General features: G+C 41.5%; 1 protein-coding gene across 2 annotated transcripts in view; it reads left to right on the top strand.

The window, feature by feature from the left end:
- tlk2 (tousled-like kinase 2) overlaps positions 1 to 18541 on the top strand; it is a 43251-nt gene continuing 24710 nt past the window's right edge. The window contains exons 1-10 of one of the 2 annotated variants that reach the window (XM_060901890.1): positions 1 to 667; positions 1687 to 1769; positions 3433 to 3504; positions 5302 to 5368; positions 5595 to 5638; positions 11300 to 11398; positions 11652 to 11756; positions 11872 to 11964; positions 14858 to 14968; positions 15049 to 15185. In XM_060901890.1, coding sequence (XP_060757873.1) covers positions 1689 to 1769; positions 3433 to 3504; positions 5302 to 5368; positions 5595 to 5638; positions 11300 to 11398; positions 11652 to 11756; positions 11872 to 11964; positions 14858 to 14968; positions 15049 to 15185 — 809 coding nt within the window. In that variant the 5' untranslated portion in view covers positions 1 to 667; positions 1687 to 1688. The remainder of the gene's footprint in view (positions 668 to 1686; positions 1770 to 3432; positions 3505 to 5301; positions 5369 to 5594; positions 5639 to 11299; positions 11399 to 11651; positions 11757 to 11871; positions 11965 to 14857; positions 14969 to 15048; positions 15186 to 18541) is intronic. The other variant, XM_060901891.1, reaches the window with a different exon arrangement.

Here is an 18541-nt window from a genome sequence, read left to right as displayed (position 1 = left end):
GAAAATCTTTCACAATCTCACGAGAAAATATGAGATTTTACCGATTATTGTTTACATTGCGAAAGATGAGAACCGAACCGAATCGATCCGGATTTAACTGATCCTCCGGGAACCGTTTCACTTTTCATTCACGTCGCGTTTGTTCTGGGGAGATGTGCACACGGAACGTGGTTTTAGGCGCAGTTTTGATTATTTTGCAGCGTTGAACTCGGTTTGGTGCTGCTGACCCGCAGTAGGCATCAGAAACACACATCCGAGCAGAGGATCGAGATTTAAATCGCTCCAAACGGAGCCATGTTCGATGCGCTTTGACCGTCGCTGGGTGGAAATCGCTGTGTAGGCAGCATGCCATTGCTTTGTAAGAAGAAAGGAGTGTGAAAAGCCTGATCAGATGATAGACTGTCTCTAAGCAGGCCGAAAGGAAAGGTTGACCATATCGAGGCCTCGTGTCGGGAGGTACTGCAGCCTCCGGTTGAAGCTCGGAGTCGAAGCCGAACACCACGCGCCTTGGGCCGGATACCGAGTGCTGGCGAGACCCGGGGATTCGCGGCCTTGTTCGGGAATGTCTGGCTAACTGAGGACGAGGTCTGTAGTGACAAAGAGGGGGAGAGCAGTCACAAATTAAACCAAAAAATACACATCACAAGTTGAAACATCGACCGCTCAGGTAAAACTGGGATTGCATGCTGTTAATAATTATTTACTGATCCTCAGAATTTGTAAGGAATCTAATTAGCGTGTTAACTGTGCTGGATTTAATATCAGAAATGTGCAAACAATGTCTTGATGATGGTGCCAAACCCCATGGGTCAGCTCAGGCTAACACGCTAGTGTCTAATAAAATTCATTTAATTAAATATAACACACTTTTTTTAAACGACTATTATTACTTATATAGTTTCCCTAAGGTATTTGTTTTTATAATGCATGATATGTTACACAGAGGTTTCTCTGAAGTAACAGTTTGTCTGTTAGCTTTAGCTAACTAGCTTGCAGGCTGTTTAGCTAGATAACTCCCTAACGTCTGGGTTTGTTTTGTTTTTTTTTTATAATTTTGAAAATGTCGAAATTGAGTGTGTTTATTGCGTTTGGTGATGAATTTTGTATTTTACATTTCTGTTAAATGGGCTGGAAGTAACTTTGGTGCATCCTTAATGATTGAATAGTTCGTTAGCTAGTCTTGTGGCTTGATTGATTAGCCTGTGTGTTAGCGAGCTTGTTGTATAGTTAGTTTTTGGCTGGCATCGTGGTTTGTTTGTTTGTTTCCCCTCTCTAGACCTGCTACTGAAGCTATTCAGGTCCAGCTCTCCTAAACTGGCCTTGTAGATAGATCAGTGTTCTAGTTTGGGAGATGATGTGATCAGTCTTGGTGTTTTAATTGTTTTTAGTAGTCCATACAACACAGCTTTAACGTGTGTGTTCTCTGATTGTGTCATATGGAGTCGTGTGACTCCTGATTTAAGATGCTGGAAGTCTCAGCAAGCCTGTGGGACGTTTTCATGGCCATGGCTTAGTGAAAAAGCAATCAAAAAGACTCCTCAACTCTTGGAAAGGTCTCGAAAATGCATGCATCAGTGGCCCATGACTCAACATGTCACACAGACATTACTGTGGTATCAAACCTCCCAGCATCACTATGGCTACGTAATGAGATGCAAACCATCCTCTCTGTCTCTCTTTTCGCAGTCATGATGGAGGAACTGCACAGCTTGGATCCTCGGAGGCAGGAGCTGCTCGAGGCTCGATTCACTGGGGTCGGAGTCGCCAAGGTCTGCCGTGCCAATACATTGCTCTCATCTTTCAAATCCTCTTCTTTTATGTTCCCCTTTCTGGTTATGTTAATACAAATCTCTTCTGTCTACAACAAACTCCAGTCACTCTTCTACTAATCTCTTTATCTGCAATTACTTTATAAGCAGCTCCCTGATGTGATCTCGTGATATTTCGTCCATTGCTAAAACATAAAGCTAATCATTTAAATTTGCCTTTACTGGTAATTGCAAAGATCTTGAGGTCAGTGTGATGTCTGCAGAAGACACTGGATATATCTAGTTACAAACACTGCTAATGTTAATTCTGCAGTGAACTCGTAAGCGAACACATTGTTACCGATTCTTGAATATCTCCTTCACAATCCGAATGATCACCAGACACACGAAACTGGTGCTAAGTATCAAGACCAATTTGGATTGAAATGACTGTCATGGTTGTGCGTGTTGCTGATTGACTCAACACAGACCCCAAAATCATGACATCTCTTCAGTTTGTATCGCTTATCAGCAAAAGCTTGCTGACAGTTGTTTTGATTACTCTGAGAACATCAGAATCCAGTATAGGGTGATGCCCGAAATCGTAGATAAAAAAAAAAAAAAGTAGGAGACGTGGAGACATGCACAACGGTATGTTACCTAAAATAAGCCCCTGGTCCTGAGAACTGGTTGGTGTCCGTGAGAAAACCCATCGATATGTGTTGCTTGTTTATCATAAGTGTGATTTTGAGCAGTTTTAGTTGAAAATACATATTTTGTTCTGTAACGTGATTAAATCTGTGCACTCGTTGCCAGCTTGCCCTTTTAGATATTTATTGCCGAATTGTGCTGTGCCATAGTCTTCCTTAATATGCATGCATGTATGGTATGTACGTGAGTAAAGCCAAATCTAGATTGTCTCCCAATTGACTGACTGAAGTGCAGAGTATGTCCTGTCCAAACTTTGACTCCAGTGAACTTTTTTTTTTTGTCGGGTGAGTGTAAAAAACGTCAATAGTTACTTATCGTAATTAACAGTGGAGTTGGTCAGGGTTATTAAAAACACAGATGTCCGGAACAATATATCGTGCCCTGTATCACTATCTTAATGATCTCGTGATAATGCCCAGGACAAAATCTGTGTCAGTCACTTGGTATTGCTTCATTTTGAGGCACCTGGTGTAGTGTTGAGTGGATAATCACTGTGAACTGTAAAACCACATTTCACAATGATGATTAAACTGTCATGCATTGTGCAGAGGCTGTGGAAGCATTTCCCTAGAAACATGAGTCTCTTTCACGATGCGCGTCAGGTGTGTCATGGCAGATTGTCCTGTCTTATTGTGAATAATGCATGTTTTTTTTTTTTTTTTCCACTGAGCCTGAAGTGGCCAGAGATGATTAGTTATTTAAAAAAAAGACTTCCTCTGCACCCCACCCCCCATCCTGTCGCCTTTCTGTGCAACCTTAAAGGCTGTTAGCATTGCGGTTCCCTGGCCTGTTGGGATGGAAAAACATCAGGGGGTAATGAGTAGCAGCGTTTGGTTGATCCGAAGGCTGTCTTTGTGTCGCAGTGGAGCCGTGCACTCATAAACAGGATGTTCATTTCATGGTGGCTCTCATGTTTTAACGTTTGAAGCTCTGTACTTGTTTGTTTATTTGCTGTTTTCTCTTTTCTCCGTAGGGTTCTGGGCACAACGAGTCATCCAATCATAGTCTGTGTAGTGTGGGCTCTCTGAGTGACAAAGAGCTTGAGGTTAGTTGTGTGCGTACACACACACACACACACACACACACCAGCACCAATCTGTGCAAGTCTTTTAGCTGAATGCAGCCAGAAATGATAAATCTACCTAAATTCAGCTTCCTAATGTTGGCCCAGGATCATACACATACTTTTCTTGCTAAGTCCAGTGGTGTCTTTATATAACTTCTCCCGCAGCACCGATTGGTCAGAAGGTGCTGATTTTTCTGTAACGGCTCTGACGGTAGTGGTGGCACCAAAACAAGTCTCAGGTTTATATTAAGACATTTCGTTCTGTTATGTTCTTTCCAAACACCTAATTCACAGGGACTCCTTTAGCAAATGTTCTGCAATAATGTAAACCCAATAATAAATGAATTTAAATTGTTAATGTAAAACATGTTGATATGATGAAGCTTGGAAACGCTAATATAAAATTTTTGGAAGGAGTCTCCAGCTCTTGCATCTCTTGGTCCCTTTAAAGGAACAGTCCACCGTACTTCCATAATGAAATATGCTCTTATCTGAATTGAGACGAGCTGCTCCGTACCTGTCTGAGCTTTGCGCGACCTCCCAGTCAGTCAGACGCGCTGTCACTCCTGTTAGCAATGTAGCTAGGCTCAGTATGGTCAATGGTATTTTTTGGGGCTGTAGTTAGATGCGACCAAACTCTTCCGCGTTTTTCCTGTTTACATAGGTTTATATGACCAGTGACATGAAACAAGTTCAGTTACACAAATTGAAACGTAGCGATTTTCTATGCTGTGGAAAGTCTGCACTATAATGACAGGCATACTAACACCTTCTGTGCACTTCGGCAGCGCGTTGATATCTGAGCTCCGTATCAATGCGCTCCCGAAGCGCGCAGAAGGTGTTAGTACGCCTGTCATTATAGTGCGGACTTTCCATAGCATAGAAAATCGCTACGTTTCAATTTGTGTAACTGAACTTGTTTCATGTCACTGGTCATATAAACCTATGTAAACAGGAAAAACGCGGAAGAGTTTGGTCGCATCTAACTACAGCCCCAAAAAATACCATTGACCATACTGAGCCTAGCTACATTGCTAACAGGAGTGACAGCGCGTCTGACTGACTGGGAGGTCGCGCAAAGCTCGGACAGGTACGGAGCAGCTCGTCTCAATTCAGATAAGAGCATATTTCATTACGGAAGTACGGTGGACTGTTCCTTTAATGGGGGGAAAAAATAAGCAGGGGTTTAGGCTTGAAAAGAATTTTATTGTTGTATTCTTGTTATACGTGAATGTAATTTTTCTGTTGCATTGCATTTTCACTTTAGTCAGCATTTTGCAGTCGCGCCTCGATGAAATGCGAACACGGTCCTGTCACAGCGCAAAGCCGTACTCGAGGCGTGGTTTGGGGAATTTCTTGATTCACTGGTTTCTCTGTTCGTACTATACTGATTGCTTAATCAACAGCTTTTCATAATTACTACTAAAACATGCTGAAAGTGTTAATAAGGCTGAACTACTTTCAGCCCACAGCAGGAGTTATCGAATTTCTTAGACTTGCTTGCTTTTCACTGGTGTGAAAAGTATTTACTTTTTGCTGTGTCAGAGGAGGATCTCCATGGTGGGGTAATGTTTGTGTGTAAGTGTGTCGAGTCACAGTAGAACTGTACTGATTTGTTTAGTTTTAGAGAGCCTGTTGTCTTGTCTGAAGGTTGTGAGAACGCATTTCCCAGCGTCTTCACGGAAACATTGAGAATGAGAGGAACTGTGGAGTGAAGTCCTATAAATCCTGTTTTCTCTCTCTCTCTCTCTCTCTCTCTCTCTCTCACGCGCGCAGACACCTGAGAAGAAGCCGAATGACCAGAGAACACGTAAGAGGAAAGGAGACCCCTTTGACAGCCAAGGTGAGCCGCTTTTAAAATACTTTTCACTTTGTCGTCTGCTTGGTTTCTCAGGGTTTTTTTTTTTTTTTTTTAAGTCTCCATGTGGTAGGCAGGATTTGTAGTTGTTAGAATCAGGATAGCATTACTTAATATTATTTCATGACTGAGGAATCAGTAATAGATCATGTAAAAGTACATTTCATAATTAGAAACTGCACATTGAATTTTTTTTTTTTTTTTTCCCCAGCCAAAGCAGGAGGCAGAAGCCACAAAATCAGTGATTATTTTGAGGTGAGTGTGTATGTAATGATTCATTTCTGAAATTAAATGGGAATTGATTACCAATATTAAGTGCAGTACCTGATATTGATTGATTGCTGGAAATGTGTACCAGACGCATCTTGGAGCTAATTGTAAATTTTGATTATCATTTGTGCAAGGTTTTAAACCGTAAAAGCCATGCTCATGTGAAGCATTTTCAACAGGGAAGTACATCGTTGCTTATTAGTTGTTATAGCCAACCTTGTTCAGGGTTCCCGCTGGCGCTCGTCATTGACGAATATAATCCATCAGTGACGAAGAGAAAATTACTAGCAGTCATCACAGTGAGCTAATGGATTTATCATAAGTCATCTTTTATAGAAATCCCTCCGTTTGCCAAAACCCAACCCCAGTGAAGAGACGCGGGAAGCCAGAGTGTAGATAATGAGCACGTGCTTGTGACTAATAAAAATCGACTATACGTAATGACCAAATGGGCACCAAGCTTTTGAGCAATCGCAGTGCATCTTAATCGGCCTGGTGTTGTGATGTAATTATCTCTGCTTGAATCGAACAGTGGCGCAGTCTAAGCTGATGAAGTTTTTTCGGGCGGGCTTCTACAAGCGCTGAAGATTATTTAAGGGCTGAAATAGTCACGGGGAGGTACGCTCAGAGCCCCTACTGTCCCCGAGCACATCGGACAGTGTCAGTAATACAGGGGTCGGTGTGTGAGGTTTTTTTTTTAAATAAATTAAAAAAAAACCAAAAAACACCAAAGTAAATGTACTGTCAGCTAGCAAGCGACTGAAGGGCTGTATGTTTTGGGTGGCGTGGCGTGTTGAGTCCCCGCTGTGGACGTATGATATAAAACGCGGTGTCATTCTGTGTTCAGTTTATAAATCGACGGCAAACTCGGATTCCTTCACTGTTGGTTGTTCCAAGACTCTTCTTGACTCTGTTCAATTGTAAATTAAGTTCTGTGTTGAAGTAAAAAGTAAAGGGAGTCCTAATACCTCTTCTTTTTTTTTTTTTAAATAATTCCCTGCTTAAATTAGCTCAAACTAAAGAGGTTTATTTTAGCTTGATGGTGCACAGGGCGCCCAAAATAAAGTCTTTCTTATTAGAGGCTGGAGTGGAGCCTAAATTTTATATTTAATGGAGAGGTCTGTATCCGTACAAATATTTGAATTGTGCCAGTTTGGTTGGTATAAACCTGTATTAAGTCCGCTTTGATCAGTCGGTAACTCAGAAAAAGTGAAGAATACGTCTTTGACTTGATTTTTCAAGGGAAAAACGTGGAGAATGTTTTTCAGAACCCAGAGGGAACGCTGCTTGTCGTTGCTTTGAAGTGAGTGTTGGCTGTTTTTGCTGAGTGTGGCCTAAGCGCATGTGTATCCGTTCTTGATTAATCTGTGGGTTAATTCCCACAAGGCTACGACTGTGCTATAAATGTGGTGATTTTAAAAAAATTATTTTTTTAAAAGCCACAGCAAACATTTGGTAACATTTTGCTCTCCTATAAAACAGTGCTGATGAATTCCCATATGTAGTATGGATGGGGGATGTTGCAAACTTTTTATATAATTTCATGTTCTTTCTAGGGCTGTGCGATGTCCCCTTAATTGGCATCGACGATGTTTACAGTGCAAACATCGTGATGGACGATCGTATCGTGGCCGGGGGGGGGATTTTAATACCACATTATTAAATATATTATTATTATTATTATTAAAAGTATTAGATACTCATCCGAGGCTTTGGCACGTAAAGAAAAAAAAGCGCTAGGTGATGTGGAATATTTGGCCTTGATAACGGATATGTGGTCCAGCTGCAACATGATGCCCTATATGTCAGCTACCGTACATTATGTGGACCGAGAGTGGGCAATGCAGTCCAAATGCCTGCAGACGAGTTTCATGCCAGAGACACATTCAGCGGACAATTTAGAAGACGCGTTGCGCGAGACACTTGCCGAATGGAAAATAGAGGAGAAAAAGATCGCCTGCATAACAACGGACAACAGGGCGAATATTGTCGCAGCCATCAGGCAATTGAAACGGCCGTGGTTAAGTTGTTTTGGGCACAATTTGAACCTGGCCATAACCAACTCGCTTGCGCAACAGAGGGCCAGTACAGACCGAGCGTTTGGAGTTTGCCGAGCAGTCAACACTGCGTTTGCGCACAGCTGGCTTCGGAGAAATGAGCTGCGCAAAGCGCAGGTGGAAATGAACCTCCCCGAGCACTCACTGATCACGGCAAGATATTAATCAGCTCTAACAATGAAAGACTAGTATTCAAACTATGAGAAGAAACTACACTTAAGCTATTACTCATTGTTTATTTACACCATGTCAATTGAAGATGCGTTTCGGCCTTTAGTGCGCACTTGAACGCGCTAATTTTTCCAATTTATTAGTGTTTGAATTATTGCACCAGCTTTTAAAATCATGATTTAATATTGGGTTTTTTTTACTATCTTTACATTTGTCAGAATCACCTTCATTCTTCCATTTGGTTTGACATTATGGCTTAGAGTGGACCATTTTGTGTCTGAAAGTAGGCCTATTTACCAGATTAAAGTTATTTGACTTCTGCCGAAGTCTGCGCTTCACTGCTGTTTGATAAGGTGCAATATTTCCCGACTGAAGTCGTTAATAGTGGCTATTTGTTTGAACAACATGACAAATTTTACATTAAAAGTATAGTATAGGCTAAAAAATGAAGTCAAAATTTATTATTAGTAGCATACTGTATTTGTGTAACCACATGTTATGTTCACTAGCACGTCCCTGCACCATAGCCTATGTGAAGAAGCGGTAATAGGATATTACTTTATAATGATTTATATAATTATGTATTTATATATAATTGTCTCATCTCATTATCTCTAGCCGCTTTATCCTTCTACAGGGTCGCAGGCAAGCTGGAGCCTATCCCAGCTGACTACGGGCGAAAGGCGGGGTACACCCTGGACAAGTCGCCAGGTCATCACAGGGCTGACACATAGACACAGACAACCATTCACACTCACATTCACACCTACGGTCAATTTAGAGTCACCAGTTAACCTAACCTGCATGTCTTTGGACTGTGGGGGAAACCGGAGCACCCGGAGGAAACCCACGTGGACACGGGGAGAACATGCAAACTCCACACAGAAAGGCCCTTGCCGGCCCCGGGGCTCAAACCCAGGACCTTCTTGCTGTGAGGCGACAGCGCTAACCACTACACCACCGTGCCGCCCTGTATTTATATATAATTGTGTTATATAATATATTTATATATTAAACAAAACTAACTAACTAAACTAACAAAAAACTAACTTTTTAGGTTACATAGGCCCAGATGATACCTTATATGCATGTTTATGACAGGAGGGGGCGTGGTATCACGATGGTGGCTCTCTATCGTGATGGATGACCACCATCGTCGATGGACGATGGCATCGTCTATCGGCACAGCCCTAGTTCTTTCTCATCATTCACATTTTAATGATGCTTGATATATGGCTCATAGAAAATGCCAGCAAATACGGTCCTGACAGATTTAAAAAAAAAAAAACTTCAGAAAACTGAGAGCCCTGACCTTTTCACCTACAAAAGGGGTTATTTAATCAGATTTTTTTTAAAAAAAAACAGCATTTTTATACTGTCCTCTAGACCAGGTAGCTTGATTTTTACATGCAGCAAGTGAACATGGACATCGTTTCCATCTCTGTTTCAGACGCTGTTGTAAATACCTGTTAATTAATGCTGCCTTCACGTGGTATGGGAAAGATGATCCTTTCCACTTGTGAAGTGGAAATTACGAGTGCATTGTGTTCAAGTGCTTTTGTTGTCATAGTTAAGTGAAACATGGCAGACCCAGAGTTTACCCTGACCTGTTTCTTGGCTGCAACTGCATCTCGTTGTGCGAACGGGCACTCACCTGATTCAGCAGATCTGGGTGGAACTATTTGCGGAGCAGTGGTGAAATCCTGATCCATGAACAACCTGCCATCTCCTTCCCGTTGATACGGAGTTTGGGCTATGGGCTGGGTCATGTCCTGGTCCCAGTACAACATACTGTCACTGGCGTACACTACAGACCAAATCAAGTCACGTGAGAAAATTGCATTCGAGTGCGGACCGCACAGTACTAGCCTACGGGAGGTTATAACGTTATCCTCGACTGACTGCTAGCTTGCGTCTGCTTTTTAAAACCAAATAATAACGGTATTTTTAAAGACAGCAACGAGTATAAATGGCGACGTTATTACAATTGTGTATGCCACAGCATTATGTAGGCTACAGTACAAACTAGCCAACTAACAGCAGTAGAGGACGTTTAACAATGCAGTGCTTACCATTCACAAAACTTTCGCTACTCTCCGCCATGTTGAAAGGTCAAAGTTTATTTCATCTCGGCAGCTCGTGTATCAAAAAATTCTTCCGGCTTTCCAGTGGAAATTATGACGTGAGTGGGTGTTCGTGTGCAATTTTGACGTCGGTTTTTGGTATTTACTCTAATTACCCGAGGACGTGAAGGCACCATAAGCCCCAAACATTTGCTCATGACACTAAATTGAGTCCTAAAGCAGAAAGGAACCCCAAACCTTCCTGCTTTAGGACTCGATTTAGTGTCATGAGCAAATGGCATATTGACGCACTAGTCTACTACTTTATAGCCTCCAGGCTGACTTCTGTTTTTGTGTGAGAACTAGATTTTTTATTTTTTTTTAAAAGTGCTTGTGAACGCCATAAAATAAGAGTTTAAAAAAAAAAAAAAAAGACGTAAACTGTCTCGGACATGCCCTTGAGAAAGAAATGTTTGAAGAGGTAAGCTAGAGGCAGTAATTTTGCATTAGCTTAAGAATTTCTGTGCAAGGTTGGAGAGAACCTCAGGATGAGACCAGTAAAGGCCTCTGCATGCTCTTGCGACAAGGCTTTCGCAGATAGCTTTTCGCAGACAGTTGTAATTTATCGTTGAGCGGGGAGTAATAGGCGTGCGCGATGTTATTCACCGGCACGACGCAAGGGGGCGCGAAGTCGCTAGGAGTAGTTGGTGGGTGTGGTTAGTGGAGTGTTTATCCTCCGGTTACTTATGACTAGAACTTTTTTTTTTTTTTATAATGACTAGAACTGGAGTCGTATAGATGTACGTACTTCCTCAATCAACCGCTCTTCGTGCTGCTCCATCTTCGCTCGTGTTTTTAAAAATGCCGGTCGTGAAAACAAACCAAACCGGGAAAGCAGGGAAGCGGAAGTGCATGTACAGCGGATGTAGAGTGGACCAATCAGAGCCCTCTTGTCTGCGAGGCTTCTGCGGTGGTCACAATTTTTGGGAGGTGCGCGCAGAGCGTCTGCGAAGGTGGGGGGGCTACGCAGACACTGTCTGCGACGCTATCTGCGAGGACTGGGTTGTCAGCATAAATTGGCCTTAAGATGGACACACCTGGGTTGTATTTGCAAATGATCCAGCAATCTTATGTAGCAGTAAAAAGAAAGCTGCCAATGAGAACAGTGAGCGCATCCTGTAAACAGCAACATATGGTGTCTCTTCTCAAGTGAAGACTGATGGAGTTGTTTTGGTTTTGAGCATTGCAGAGCAAAATGCCTAGCGCCAAGATGAGGGCTGTTTTCTGTTAACTTCACAGATTTTTGTACTAATCTCTCACCCTTTACGCTAACCATTCTCTCTCTGTGTGTCTAGTTTGCGGGAGGTAGTGGTACTGGCACTAGTCCGGCACGTGGTATTCCTCCTGTGGTGCGCTCCTCCCCACAACACTCTCTCTCCAACCCTCCTGCTGCAGTGAGTCACCTGCTCTCACTCTCCTTCCTTCATGTCTTTTTTTTTTTTTTTTCTCTCTCTGCACTCCTGTTGCCACTCCATCATGTTTTTCTGCTGCTCTGGCTGCATTTCTTGTCCATTCCCCTAGCTGTCAGATCAAATATCTTCTTAGGATTTGAACCCTTTGATTGCGCATAAACCCTGGAATGGTGTACGTAATGTCATGTAATTCAGTGATCGAAGGTCGGTATGAAGTTTGTTTTGTGATCGACAGGTGCAGCAAGGAAGTCCGTCCTCGATCAATTCCAATACAGACCACTCCCACTCATCGTGCGCTCTTAAACCAGCTTTCACACACATACAGCACCGGGCAACACAGGTACCATAGATTAACACTCGTGCCTTATGACACGTGTTTTATAAATAAGTGATGTATTACATACTAGGAGGCACTCTTTTGAACGTTTGTGTTCGTTTTTTTTATTCTCTCTCAGTCGGACATGACTCTGGAGAAGCTGGCTGCGTTGGAGAGCAGTAAGAGTTCAGACCTCGAGAAAAAAGAAGGCCGCATTGATGATTTGCTCAGGGTAAGCGCTGTACAGTAGAAGCAGCACACATTTGGATGGCATAGGAATCCGGGGTCATTTCAGCCTTTAAAGATTCCACTCGGATGCTTAAAAAATTTTCCTCCCTACCTTTAGAAAGTTCTAGAAAATACAGACTGCTTTCCAGCGAACTCAAGGGTGGTGGAATAATTTCAATACTCTGCTGAACAGACATCTGAGATTTTACAAACCACTACACTCATTCGTCACTGAGAGTCCGTAAGAAGGAAATAAGTTAATCAGAGAAGAACGTAATCGTACCGGTTGATGCATGTATTTCATTATACGTATAGCCATGTGGAACTAATATCTTGCTACAGTAGACCTGCTTGGTTTTTCAGAAAAAACAATCTAAAACTTTCCAACAGTCTTGCATGGTTTAAAGTGCTGATGACACGTTTTTGACATCTTTGGCGATGTTTTATAACATAAAAAGTAATTTCCGATGATCCATATATTAATTCACGAAGGCGCCTATTTTACAAGTTATGATGATAAACGCGGCTATTTGGGCAAATTTGACGGGGCTGCAGCACCCAGGAGACGGAGGAGGAGGAGCTATATGACGTCAGCGAAAGAACCTTCCTCCTAACTTACCCTTCCCAGCTTAAAAGAATCTCTTGCGTGTTCAGTTCAGCACAGACGTGTGTTACTACCATCAGCAGTGCCTACACAGTGTTGTCCGATTGGGAGGTTTCCCACCCAGTTGGGCGGTTTCAACTGCATTTTGGTGGGTTTTGAACATATTTTGGTCTGGAAAACATCAGCAGTATCTGTTGCCAGATACTGCTGAAGTTTTCCAGCCCAAAATATGTTCAAAATGCACTTGAAACCGCCCAACTGGGCGGGAAACCTCCCAATCTGGCAACACTGCCAGTATTCCGGAGGGGGTCTACTAGTAGCTACGCCGGATCCAAAGACAGTCCTCCTGTCAGAACATGTGTTGTGAAATGACATAAGATAAAGGTACGTAGAGCTATAGATTCTACATGATAATCATAAATGTAATCATAAAGTCGGCGTGATATCAGTCATGTATTTGCTTGTGAAAGCTTGCGGCTTTCATGTAACTGCCGCCTAGCAACGAGAGGCAAAGGGTAAAGAGGGTAGGCTATCATAGATTCTATTCGGAAGAGATCAACACAATTCTAGACTCCCAGAAGAGGAAGAGCTAGCACTAGAGTTCACTGGCGTTTTCATGCGCCATTTCCATTGAGTAGAACCAGAGTAGAACAGCCAGTGAACCGCAGCGTGTTCTCCCGCTGACGTCACAACATGGCCGCGAGCCACGGACCCAGTTTTCTTGCGCTGTGCAATTAAAAGTTGGATATTCGCGTAACAACAGCTTCTTTTCACGGAATTATAACAGAAATCTAACGTTTGCCATGTTGTATAGTTTATTTAAGAAATTGCATAGAGTCATGTTCGTGCCATCAGCACTTTAAAGGTAAATTTGGAGCAAACCGAGCCTTCTGTGACATGTCTGTTCCTTTCACTCAAATCCACTCTGTACCTTTTGGGTTATGTACCATTTTGAACAGCCGCCATTTTCAAACGTGTATGGATCCAATTTTGTTTATTTATTTATTCATGTACATTACCAGTCACAAGTTTGGACACACCTACTCATTCATGGGTTTTTCTGTATTTTGACTATTTTCTACATTGTACAACTATACTGAAGACATCAAAATTATGAAATAACACATTTATGTGGTAAATAAAAAACCAAAATGTTTAATATTTTAGGTTCTTCAGATACCCCGTCCACACTAGGGATTTTGTACCGATACGAAACTACTTTCGTACCGCAACACCTGTCCACACTAGCAACTATACCGGTGCTGTAGCGGTATAACTGTATCGGTACGAAACCCACAAATGTATGGGTTTCGTACCGGTACTGTAGTGCTTCGCGTAGCGTGGACAGATGAAGCAGCTCTGTATCGATAAAAATATAACGCGCATGCGCAAAGTCACACACCTCAATCGATGTCTTCGCTGAATAAAATAGTGAAGAACGGAGATTCGTTTGTTTGTTTCTCAACTGCCTCGCGCGTTTTATACGATTCGACCGAATAAATGACCACCAGAAATACAGACTGTACATTGACAACAAAAAGCACACACGCGTTGTTTCATCCGCCATATTCTCGGAAGGAAGTTACTCGGTAATCACGGAAACATTTCGCGCACGCGCATTTCAACTACCGTGAAGGAAAACCGCAAACATTTCTCGCTAGTGTGGACAGATGCACTAAACTGTACCGGTATACTTTGTATCGATAGTTATACCACTATCGTACCGGTATAAGTGTGAACACAGCAAAAGTAGCCAGTGTTTACCTTGACGCTTTACACACTGTTGGCATTATCTTAACTAGCTTCATGAGGTAGTCACCTGGAGTGCTTTTCAATTAACGTGTGCCTCATCAAAAGTTAATTAGTGCAATTTCTTGCCGCCTTAATGCGTTCGAGATCAAATGCTAAATAGTAAATGATAACGGTAAATAGTCCTACGTCGCAACTGTAGTAATCCATGTTATGTCAAGAACCGGTCAACTAAGTAAAGAGGAAGAACATCCATCGTTTATTCTAAGACATGAAGTGTCTTAAATTAATAAAAATAACCATTGAAGTAGGTGTGCCCAAACTTTTTCACTGGTACTGTACATCTACAGCTATGGAAAAAAATTGGAGAAATCACTTTTAACCATTAAAGTGGTTTCTTAGTTTTTTTTTTTCCATAGCTGTATACAGTCAGCCAATTCTTGTTTATCCTCAACATTTTCGCCACATGAAATACAAAAATGCCTAACATGGCGCATACAGGAACACACAAATTTTCGGTGTGTATACTGTGTGTGTGTTCCAGGTGAACTGTGACCTGCGCAGACAGATCGATGAGCAGCAGAGAATGTTGGAGCGCTATAAGGAACGCCTCAACAAGTGTGTGACGATGAGCAAGAAGCTGCTCATTGAGAAGGTATGGATATCTTTCTCCTGTATGTGTGTGGCTCAAGTTAAATATAACACGAAGCCCGTGTCACGTGACTGTGTGTTCAGTCGAAGCAGGAGAAGATGGCGTGCAGGGACAAGAGTATGCAGGACCGTCTCCGACTGGGCCACTTCACTACAGTGCGACACGGCGCATCTTTCACAGAGCAATGGACCGATGGATACGCCTTTCAGAATTTAATCAAGTAAGTCCTAGACCAGTAAGAAGTCGTGACCCACATTTCAGTTTCATAATTCAGGAACTGATTCATGATCAGAAACGAAATGCGCATCATTATTTGTATGTAGAATATAATCTCAAAGTATTTGAGAATCGAGAGACGACTATAAAGTACACATCCAGCATTGCCTGAGTTGCACTATGGAATCCCCAAAAGTCTGCTTAATAGAATAGGATGTCTAATATTCAAAAATTGAGAGAATTTTGTATTTACGAATACTTTATTGTCTACAGTGTGGAAATTTGTCTTCAGTTTCACCACAGACATTTAAACAATTAAACATTAAAATCACAATACACAAATCAAGCATTCAAGCACTGCATTTTGTAAAAACAGAAGAAGAGAAAACTAAGTTATTATAAAAATACATTAGCACTCAAAAGAGTGTTTAAAAGAATGAAATAGCTGAAAAGTAATAAATATCATAAATATAATAATAAATAAATAATCAGGCCAATAAAAAGGACTGGGGTGAATTAAGTCAGAATCACTGTATTATTTATCGCCCTTATTCCTTTTGGGATGAAGGAGTTTTTAAAGATGTTCTTATTAGCGTTGGGCACTCTAAAACGCCTCCCAGAGGGTAGAAGCTCGAATTCACAGTGAAGCGGGTGGGAAGGGTCATTTATGATGTTCCTGGTTTTATTTAAAGGAACAGTCCACCGTATTTCCATAATGAAATATGCTCTTATCTGAATTGAGACGAGCTGCTCCGTACCTGTCCAAGCTTTGCGCGACCTCCCAGTCAGTCAGACGCAGTCAGACGTGCTGTCACTCCTGTTAGCAATGTAGCTAGGCTCAGTATGGCCAATGGTATTTTTTGGGGCTGTAGTTAGATGCGACCAAACTCTTCCGTCTTTTTCCTGTTTACATAGGTTTATATGACCAGTGATATGAAATAAGTTCAGTTACACAAATTGAAACGTAGCGATTTTCTATGCTATGGAAAGTCCGCACTATAATGACAGGAGTACTAACACCTTCTGCGTGCTTTGGCAGCGCATTGATATCTGAGCTCCGTATCAATGCGCTGCCGAAGCGCGCAGAAGGTGTTAGTACGCCTGTCATTATAGTGCGCACTTTCCATAGCATAGAAAATCGCTACGTTTCAATTTGTGTAACTGAACTTATTTCATATCACTGGTCATATAAACCTATGTAAACAGGAAAAACGCGGAAGAGTTTGGTCGCATCTAACTACAGCCCCAAAAAATACCATTGGCCATGCTGAGCCTAGCTACATTGCTAACAGGAGTGACAGCGCGTCTGACTGACCTGGGAAGTCGCGCAAAGCTCGGATAGGTACGGAGCAGCTCGTCTCAATTCAGATAAGAGCATATTTCATTACGGAAATACGGTGGACTGTTCCTTTAAAATCTGTTCATCATACATAAGTGCTTTTGTGGCTTTCCTATTATCTTTGTGGCCATATTCATTATTCTCTGTAGCTTATTTTTTTTCTCTGCATGTTCAAGTTACCATACCACATTTATAGATGTTTTATGCATATCACCCATATAAACTTGTCTTTTTATCTTATTGACTCAGGTTTTATTTTCAACTTGCCTTTATAATGAATTTTTGTATTCAGTTATATTTGGGTCTCATTTAGTTTAATGGATTTCATTATTTGGGAGGTTCCATATTGCACTTTAATTTGGTAATTACTAGGGCTGTCAAACGATTAAAAAAAATTAATCGCGATTAATCTCAGAATTTCATATAGTTAATCGCGATTAATCACATTTTTTAAAATCTATGTAAATGAATAAGGCTTTTAAAATGAAATGTTACAATTAAAATGGTGAACACATTTTATGCTAAAAGTACTTGTTAAAAACTGCTGGGACAAGAGAAAATGGTAAGGGAGTTTATTCACTCACATACTAGGCAGTACTGAACATACAAAACACAAAATTGGATTTTGTGATGGATTAGGGAGCTGTAGTCTCAAATATAAAACATGTAGTCACATACTACTGTGTCTCAGTTCAGACGTGTGACAAAAGAAAATAAAAATGAAGTAAAACTTCAATTGTGCTGGAGTTGTATTCAGTCACAGCCTATAGGACTTCACAGTGCTGTGCAAACACAAATAAGTTGCAGTTGGACTTCAATAAAGACATTTAGTGTCATCACAGTGCTACAGCATACTGAAATCTCACTTTGCAAAAGTATAAGTACATACCAAGACCAGCTCAATCACCATAGACATATTATAAACACAGACGCCGCATTGAGCTGGTGGCCCTGTTGCTGGGATACGTCAGAGTGTCTACCATATTGGATGTGGCAAATCTTCCCCGTAAACCAATGCAAGTAAATGGACTGAACTTCATAAAGCCCCTTTCTACAATAATATTTAACTCGATGCCTTTTATTCACCCATTAACACATACACGCATATATTTGGGAAACAAACAGGCATCAAAACAACACATATATAACTTTTAATGTGATGGTTATAAATATACATGTCAACCTTTGGTCAATCAAACCTGTATAACCAACCTCCAAAATCCGTATTTCCCTTATAAAATCCGTATAAGATGCAAATTAAAATAATTTACCTAAAATTTGAATGATAATTAACAATGATATATCCCAGTTACTTTTTATTCAATATTAATAACAATAAACCTTCAGAATGAATACAAAGCTCCAATGTTTGACAAAAACACAGTGTTATCAGCGTAGTTACGAAGGAAATACTTCGTTGTTTGGAGACAGGTTTCACCGAGCGGCTATTATGCGCGAGACTTCATATTAGCCACAAAGTCAGGAAAATCTGTTCGTAAAATTACGTTATAATGACCAAATACAATGAAAAGTATTTTTCCAGTCTCACCTGTGAAAGGTAATCCCATGTGATCTCGTTTGGACGGTAAACCTGTTGGTACAGTTAAATGCAGCACATGAATGAGGCATCTTTATTCTCGGCTACTGTCTAGACGCTATACCAGAGACAGTTGAATCTCCACTTTGCCACATCCAATATGGCAGCGAGGATGACATATGATTCTACGCAGAAGGCTGCGTCTATGTTTTATATGTCTGTGCTCAATCACACTCTACTTTTGAAATGAAACTTCCCGTTTAACAGACCTTTCTCCATCACTCACACTTGAGGCCAATTTATGCTGACAACACAGTCCTTGCAGACGGTGTCGCAGATAGCATCTGCGTAGCCCCCCCCCCCCCCCCCCCACCTTCGCAGACGCTCTGCGCGCACCTCCCAAAAATTGTGACCACCGCAGAAGCCTCGCAGACAGCGTCGCAGACAAGAGGGCTCTGATTGATCCACTCTACATCCGCTGCAT

The sequence above is a fragment of the Neoarius graeffei genome, chromosome 20, assembly GCF_027579695.1.
Source record: "Neoarius graeffei isolate fNeoGra1 chromosome 20, fNeoGra1.pri, whole genome shotgun sequence".
NCBI classification, from domain to species: Eukaryota; Metazoa; Chordata; class Actinopteri; order Siluriformes; family Ariidae; genus Neoarius; species Neoarius graeffei.
The sequence above is the reverse complement of the archived record's forward strand: the minus strand, read 5'-3'. Positions and strand labels throughout refer to the sequence as shown.